The sequence below is a fragment of the Pyrus communis genome, chromosome 11 (genome assembly GCF_963583255.1).
Source record: "Pyrus communis chromosome 11, drPyrComm1.1, whole genome shotgun sequence".
Lineage (NCBI taxonomy): Eukaryota > Viridiplantae > Streptophyta > Magnoliopsida > Rosales > Rosaceae > Pyrus > Pyrus communis.
In genome coordinates this window covers 20,330,002-20,338,178 of record NC_084813.1, presented here as the reverse complement: position 1 = coordinate 20,338,178, position 8,177 = coordinate 20,330,002, and the positions used below count along the sequence as shown (strand labels likewise).

General features: G+C 38.0%; 1 protein-coding gene and 1 pseudogene across 1 annotated transcript; one reads left to right on the top strand and one right to left on the bottom strand.

The window, feature by feature from the left end:
* Nucleotides 1-737: 737 nt before the first annotated feature.
* On the bottom strand, nucleotides 738-4,192 carry LOC137707846 (uncharacterized). The gene is made up of 5 exons (XM_068446774.1): nucleotides 3,880-4,192; nucleotides 2,993-3,135; nucleotides 2,759-2,888; nucleotides 1,983-2,174; nucleotides 738-1,125 (listed from the first exon to the last, which is right to left on the bottom strand). The coding sequence occupies exons 1-5, from the start codon at nucleotides 4,084-4,086 to the stop codon at nucleotides 916-918; spliced, it is 882 nt and encodes a 293-aa protein (XP_068302875.1). The 5' UTR covers nucleotides 4,087-4,192; the 3' UTR covers nucleotides 738-915.
* Nucleotides 4,193-6,646: 2,454 nt separating this feature from the next.
* LOC137749277 (putative pentatricopeptide repeat-containing protein At1g10330) lies at nucleotides 6,647-8,142 on the top strand (annotated as a pseudogene).
* Nucleotides 8,143-8,177: the final 35 nt, after the last annotated feature.

Below are 8,177 nucleotides of genomic sequence, written 5' to 3'. Positions count from 1 at the left end.
TGATTTAAAATTTTAATCCCACTAGTATTATCCTTTCGTTTAATGTTTGCAACTTCTCACACGTTACCCCTTGACATACATGTTGAGCCACACAACACAAAAGTCACAATTTATCATCTGTTGAATGAGACGTTTGAAGACCATTCTTAAATGATGGAAATTAAAAATAACGAAATTCCATTTTTTTAGAATTTGCGTTGTTTCATGTCTTCTTCAAATTATATAGAAATTTGTATCATGTTTAATGTGCATATACAGTCATCAATTTACACGAGTTATTGACACATGCGCTAGTGATGGTGGTGTTGTCAGTGATAATGACATGGTGGTAGTGGTGATGAAGGTGGAGGGGATGGTGGTGGCATCAATAGTGCTTAAGTGGCTGCGGTGGTGGCAATCTACACGAGTTGTTGACACATGCGCTAGTGATGGTGGTGGTGTTGGTGATAATGTTGGGGGTGGTAGCGGTGGTGAAGGTGGAGGGGGTGGTAATGGCATCAGTGGTGTTAAGGTGGCGGTGGCGGTGGCAGCGGCAATGTGTGTGATGGTCATAAAAATGTGGTGGTAGTAGAGGTGGTGATGTGTTGGTGTCGGCGGTTATGGCAATGAGAACGTCATGCTGGTAATGGCCATGGGAAGGTAGTGGTGATGATGATGGTAGGTGACTCGTGGTTGGGTGATGGCAGCAGCGATGGTGAAGGCCATAAGTCTACTCAAACCATTAAGGAAACCAGAACTTACTAAGATCACATAGTATTGCTAGCCAAACCATTAAGTTAGGAAGTTACAAGTGTATCAGCACCCTTATTTTATAGGACATAAGTCTGGATAGGACACCCTGCTGCATGTAGTAGCAACCGGAAAGTAGCATCATATGTCGGAGTGTCGGACATATAAAACTACACTAATAAAAACTTAAGCGAGCAAATAACAAGACATCCATGACTGGAAGCGAGACCAAGCCAGCTGACATGCTGCTTCATCCTCATCAGCCAATCCCATGCCCTTCCTCCTCTTCACAGCTTCTGGAGACCTATTCATGAACGCATGGGTATTGCCGGGATAAATGTGCAGCTCGTAAGGGATTCCTGATGCTTTCAGCTTCTCCTCCAAAGACTTGGCAGCCTGAAAATCAAGATCAAAATATCAACATAAGTAATCCTTTGTTAGTACTCATTTTTAAGGATATAGTCCTCAAAGTAATTCAGAAATTAATCATCGTAGCGGTAAAATCAGGTGTACAATCATCTTATGTGCTTAAGAATGCACGCGCCTTTGCATTGCCAACGGCACAAGCAATTGTACAAGTGATTCAAACGGTTCATGTTATGCATACCCTTATGCACATATTGCTTTGAGTATAGAAGCACTACTCAATATATTACCAATATCCAACTTTTGTGAATTTCTTCCCTTTCTAAATGGCTAAACAGCTGATACTATAAGGATTTGAAAGCACGAAGCTCGACAATAATTTCAGGGAAAGGTACTTAAAGAGGAAAAAGATCGCCCTTCATCATTTCAAAACTAATGCCATCTGATTATCACATGGAATTAAGTAACGGATGAAGCACAAGGTCTACTTGCACATACAGAAATGAAAAATCAAGGGAAAGCCAGATTCCCTTATCACAACCTTATATCACAAGAGCTTCTTTTGAAGGGAAATGTCTAAACCACAAAGGATAAGTGCACTGAAATCACGGGACCATATCCCTGCATCACTTCTTGGAATGCAAAGATACGGGCCATTCATTACGTGGGTTTTCACATAGGTCTAACAAGGAGAAAATGAGGGTTCCAGAACATGCATGGCCAAAGATTATTGTGGTATCAACTATACAATGTTACGCTCACGTGCCCCCTAATACGCAGCCATTAGGCGTTAGCAACTCAGCTAAGGACAAAAAAAAGCCTTATATAGAAGGTACCTAAGAGGCTAAAACTAATTAAGATGAAAGATGCAGACGAAAATTCAATACCGTCACGTCTGAAAAGCCAACGAAACTATCAAGCTCTCCAAAATGAGCCTGAACAGGAGCCTTAGCTTTGGCAGGGTCTGCAAGCTCTGATGACGGCACACCATAAAATGCAACAACAGCATCAACTTCAGGGACCAAAACAGAACTTGCAATTGAGAGAGCACCACCCATGCAAAATCCAGTAACACCCACCTATTTTAATTAAACAATAGGTTAATTTAGCAAATGAGTTTACTTTCTAAAATTCATATCATAACTGATTGATATCACCATAAATTTTACGGATGCGAAGGAGGACTGATTTAATAAACATGGCAGAATCTTACCATATTTTGCGGATCATGGCATGCTAGTAAGAACTGCATTGAGTCAAAACAGTTTCTATGTATATAGAAAGAGAAAGGTCAAGTTCAAATTTTAGTACCGACTAATTTTACATAATTGTTCTATAAGATATACAGTGGCCTAACTGTTCTGTGGTGATTTCTCTTATAATACAACGTTAGGCATAAAACTTACCAGAGTAAGGTTATGCCTTAAAACAAATCATACAAAAATGGCAATGCATCATTGAAATAACTGAGAGATTATGTAATGTAATTTTGTTTCTTAACTGATGGGACAGTTTTTGCTTAAAATATCTGAATACATGTATTTTGCATCTTTGTAGTATCATATTTCCGCAACATATATACACCGTTAAACCAGACCAGCCCCAATTCATAGCTATTAAGACAATTGTGATAAAATTAAACTAGAAGCAAACCATGCCACACCTTCTTCGAACCATTTGCTTTCAGCCAATTAACAGAAGCTTGGATATCCTTTACAGCGCCTTGCCAATCAAGACCGTCCATCAAATGTTGAGCTTCTGCAACATCTAAACCAACCTTCCCCCGATACAAGCTACAAAAAAAGAAGCAAGAAGATACTTAACATTCAAATATTGCAAATAATTCAACGAACACACATGATATTAGCAAAGGGTAACGTAAGCTCAAAGAATTTACTCTGGGATAAGTGCTTTGAATCCAGGAGCAAGTTGAGAAATCTTGACAGCATGGTTCTTAATTTCATAATCCACACCCCACCACTCTTGAAGCACAATAATCCCAGGAGCGCCGTCTTTGCCAACAATATATGCATCAAATGTCTGGTCATTAGATCACAGAAGAAGAACACATTAGAAATAAGGTTCAGAGGGAGTTACTACCAACCATTTGCATGAAGTTTGTTTATTTTTTTTGTATTCAATAGATTGTCGACACTAAATTAATCTAATCTAAACAGGGGATTCGAACTTGGATGTCACACTTTTCTAACCAGAGCATAAAGTTTGTTTCTTTCAATTACTCCGCCACAAAGAAATCCGAAAACTTGACACAAAGAGATCTCGATTCCTCCAAATACATTAAGGAAAAAAACCCAACTTTGTAATGGAGCAAGGCACCAAATAAATTTCATAACTACGAATCAATTAGAGCATAACATGTAGATATGTGATGAATTTTTCCTTTACCAATCGAGCACTTGAAATGCCACTTAATACTACGCTACTGATATTCCTCTTTACTTGTAAGTGAGAGTTTTTCGATTCTCGTCAAAGACGAATTTGAACTAAATTATTACTAGTCTATTACGAAGATAAGCCCACTCTCTACTTTAGCGTAGATAATATGTTTGTTCCAAAAACAATAAAAAAAAAAAAAAATCGAGCACTTGAAGTGTTTCTGTACCTATAGTTGATGGGGTGTTTTTTATTCCTAATTTACTCATGAAAACATCAAATTCCCATTTCCTATTAATCCAAATTGTCAAACAAAATTATCGCACAAAATCCGACGAAATTTAACAATAAAACTACTGAAGGGAGAGAAAAAAACAAAGGGAAACTCACGGTGTCGTCTCTTTGGATTTGGATTTTGTTGAAGGGGGCAGCAGAATCGGAGGCCATGGCGCGGAAGGAGGCGCGAGAAACGGCGGCGGGAGAGAGCGTCCGTGCGAGTGAGAAGGAAGTGGCGGCGGAGTTTGGGAGAGCTTTGGAGAAGAAGAAGGCTCGGGAAGCTGCTGATCGCAAACTACCAGCAGCGACAGTTGTCAGCATTCTGCTTCACCGACTGAGATTTATTTTTTAATTTTTGGGTCGTCAACTGAAACCGTCGGCATCGATGGTTTTGGTTGGGCTTTAAAAATTTCAGCAGTTTGGTACTTAGTCGCCCCGCGAAGCGATACCCTCAGCAAGTTTGTGGTCTTCACTGTTGGATGGAAGGAGACCGCACTTAAACACGTTTTCGACGTCGTTTGATGTTTTGGATTATTGTTTGGGCCGATGTGATTTCGTGGCCCATGACAAACGAAGAAGAAGAGGTACAAGGGGGAAGGAGCCGAATAGAGATGTTATTTTTTTGGGCACTAGCAAAGGTCACACGTTATGTGTGTTGAGAAATATATATTATATATTTTTCAAATATCTGTTTTTTAATTTTTTTTATGAGAGAAGTTATTTGTTTTTAACTGGTTGGCTGGCATAACAAAAAAAAAAAAAGGGCTGGCAGTTAGGAAAGAGAGAGAGGGGGTTGAGAGGTATTGATAAAGTAACATAGTTGTGAGGTTTAGAAAGAAAAAAAAAAGCAGTAAAAACTTGTTTGTACAAAATTACTTTAATGCCCCTATTGTTTTCTTTTCTAATATCTTCTTTCAGTTCTATATTAAAGGGTATAGTAGTAATTTTATTAGTTTTTGGTTGACAAGCAATGTTTTATTCATATGTAGATATATTGAAAAGAAGACCAATTAGTAGTTTTCCATGGCAGTTCATTTTCTTGGTGGCTGGGAAGTTTCACAGAGACATTTCAGTCTCTTCCTGCCCACCACCTTGCGATTCACCCATGCTAAAGAGCAAACCCAGGACGTGTTGTTGACAGACCTGAAATTCATCTCTAACCACTAAGAACCCCATGGTGGTTGAATATAGATGTTATTAACGTCACAAAATAGTCATTTTACATTAGTTTTTTAATATAAAAATAATAAAGAGAAAGAAATAAAGGATAGGTTGTTTTATTCACACCCCACGTTTTATTGACTACACCCTACATACTTAATACACCACCAATGTACTTTGTAAATCAAAATTTATTAACATTGTCATTCGGTGGGGTTAAATAGCCATACCTTCCACCAATCTTTTCTTTGATAACATTGTATTGTTCCTTCTATGTTCGAATATATATGAATTCACATGCACAACTATTCGGTGTTATATCGGTTTGTTCTTCTAGGTTGCACCTGCAACGTAAAAAAATGTATTGCTGGCGTTAAACTAACCAGTTTCCTTTTCTTCTTTCCAATTCCAAAATTTCTCTTACCAGATAATCAAGCAAATTGAAGATCTGCAGAATGAGGATGAAAAATAATCTTTTTCCATCAACGTTTTGTGCTTCTAGTGATTAGGGTTTTGTTATATAATGAAGGAGGTGAGTGACTTTGAGATCTTGAAGAAAAACATCTTAGAATACATGTCTAAATTAATTTGGGGTGTATTTAGAAAATAATTTTCCTTTTTAAAATTTTATTAGGCCTAAATGGTAGGTATATAAGCCACTTAACAATAAACTTTTATATGTGATGTATTCAACAATATGTGGGGTGTTAATAAAAAAAACCCATAATAGATTATTCTATATATTTGAATCATTATTTGTAACATCTCTAATAGAAATGGAACCCACATGCATTGGCGGACCTTACTTCTATTAGAGAAATGATACAAATAGGTAAATGTAGTTTTACATTGGAAAGAAAACAAAAAATTAGACTCTTTGCCAAGAAAAAGTCAAATTTTAACTATAAAATTTACATTTAACAATTTATGTGACACTTTGACATTTTTTAAAGTTTTGCTCTCCATCCTATATGGCAAATTACTTTTTTTATTTTGAACAAACGATATTATTTACATTAAAGGATGGGGGTGAGGTTAACCTCACAATGGATTAGCAATAATGTGGTTCAAATTCGCCTTTGGCGAGACTCGAACATAAGACCTTTTACTTACGGGTGAAGACTAATATCACTAGACCGTAGTAATAAGTGGCGTCAAATTACATTGTTATTTTAGGGAATTGTTATTAGCACTCCAAAAATCTCATTTGGCACTCCAAACTTTCTATAATTAGAAAGAAAAATACACATGTGAGGAGTGTAGAATGAAAATTTTGAAGTGCTAATAAGAATTCTCTTATTTAGTCATATTATATATTTTTAAAAGAAAAAGTAATAAAAACAGTAAAATAATATTTAATAATCAATTAAAAATGATTTTATTTTGTATAATAAATATTTTTAGAACAAAATAATATGAATAACGATAAAAAATATTTAATAATCATATTAAATATGATTAGGTAGCTGTTAATTTTTGGTAGCAAAGATGATCCTCATCATGCCAGATTAGAATTGACTTGTCGGTTGGAAAACCCTTGTTGTCTATTTTGAATTTAAACTTTTTGATGTTAAGCGTATTTACTCATACATTTTAGATCTCAAAGTCCGATTTCTTTGGATGTAGTTTGTATAACAAACAGAAGCAAAATGGAGACTGTCAATATGATAAAATGGAAGCACAATTTTTGGCGTGAGAAGAAGAAAATGAGATGGACGAAAGTCCATGCACATGAATTGGTGTTATGCCAAACTCATCACCCTGGTCTCTACTTCAACTCCTCCAACGCTTCCTCAAACACCCAAACCAAATTAAACAAATCCATACCCGCCTAATCACGAACAGTCCTCTCCTCCACAACCAAAACCCTGAACCCTCCGCTTCCAAATGGATGCCAACCCTCCTCTACAACACTTCGATCAGAGCCCATCTCGGTTTCCGCCAACCCCGCAAGACCCTCCTACTCTTGATCCACATGCTTGCCCACTAAGCTCCTCCAAACAGCTACACCATCCCTCCGCTCATCAAAGCCGCTGCCGCCTCTTCCTCCTCCTCATCGCCCAGCCTGGGCTCCCCGCTTCATACCCAAGTCGTAAAATGCGGCGTTTTGCGCGACCCTTTTACACAGACCTCGTTTGTGAGCTTCTATGTCAAGCTGGGTAAATTGTGCGATGCGCGTAAGGTGTTTGAGGAAATTTCTGAACTGTGTGTTGCTGCACGCAATGCAATGATTAATGGGTTTGGGAAGAATGGGGATATGGTTTCCGCTAATATTCTCTTTGAAAGTATGCCGGCGAGGGACGTGGTTTCGTGGACAAGCGTTATCAACGGGTTCAGGAGAAATGGGTATTTTACTGAGGGAATTTGGTTTTTTAAGATGATGGTGAATTATGAAGATGAGATTGGTTGTTTTGTGAAGCCGAATGAAGCTACTTATGTTAGTGTTTTTTCTTTGTGTGCTAATTTAGATGGGTCGGGATCTATTTATTGGGGAAAGCAAATACATGGGCATGTTATTAGGAATACCATCGAATTGACTGCGTTTTTGGGGACTGTGTTGGTGGATCTTTACGGGAAGACTGGTTGTTTGACAAGCGCTGGATACTTGTTCAAGAAAATGGTAGTTAAGGAAGTTTGTACTTGGAATTCAATGATTTCAGCACTTTCTTTGAATGGTAGGGAGAGGGAGGATTTGGACTTGTTTGAAAAAATGAAGATGGAAAACTTGCAGCCTAATGAGGTCACATTTGTCACAGTTCTCACGGCTTGTGCTCGTGGAAAACCGGTGAAGTTTGGTTTGGAATTGTTTAGATCAATGTCCAATGATTTCGGGATTGAGCCGATAATGGAACACCACGGGTGTGTGGTTGACCTCTTGGGCAGAGCAGGACTGTTTTGGGAGGCAACTGAAGTTATTAAGAGCATGCCCCGATGCCTCTGTGTTGGGAGCTATTTTAGGTTCTTGTAAGATCCATGGGACTGCTGAGCTGGGAAATGAAGTTGGGAAGAAACCGCTTGAATTGCAGCCACAACATTGCGGACGATATGTTGTTTTGTCGAACATTAATGCTGGGATGGAGAGATTGGATCTTGCTGCTGCTGCTGCGAGGAAAGCAACGGTGGATGCCGGAATTCGAAAAATTCCAGCTTACAGTATGATTGATGTAAAATAGAATAAGGGAAACTGATCATTTCCGAAATTGCTAATTAGCTAAACATTTGTGTCTTAGCCATTTGAGGTTGTATACAAA

Coding starts and splice junctions, on each gene's coding strand:
- LOC137707846 (XM_068446774.1), bottom strand. CDS start 4,086: ATGCTGACAACTGTCGCTGCTGGTAGTTTGCGATCAGCAGCTTCCCGA. Junction 2,889..2,992: donor TTCAAAGCACTTATCCCAGA/GTAAATTCTTTG, acceptor CTTTTTTTGTAG/CTTGTATCGGGGGAAGGTTG. Junction 1,126..1,982: donor TTGGCTTTTCAGACGTGACG/GTATTGAATTTT, acceptor CTTGATTTTCAG/GCTGCCAAGTCTTTGGAGGA.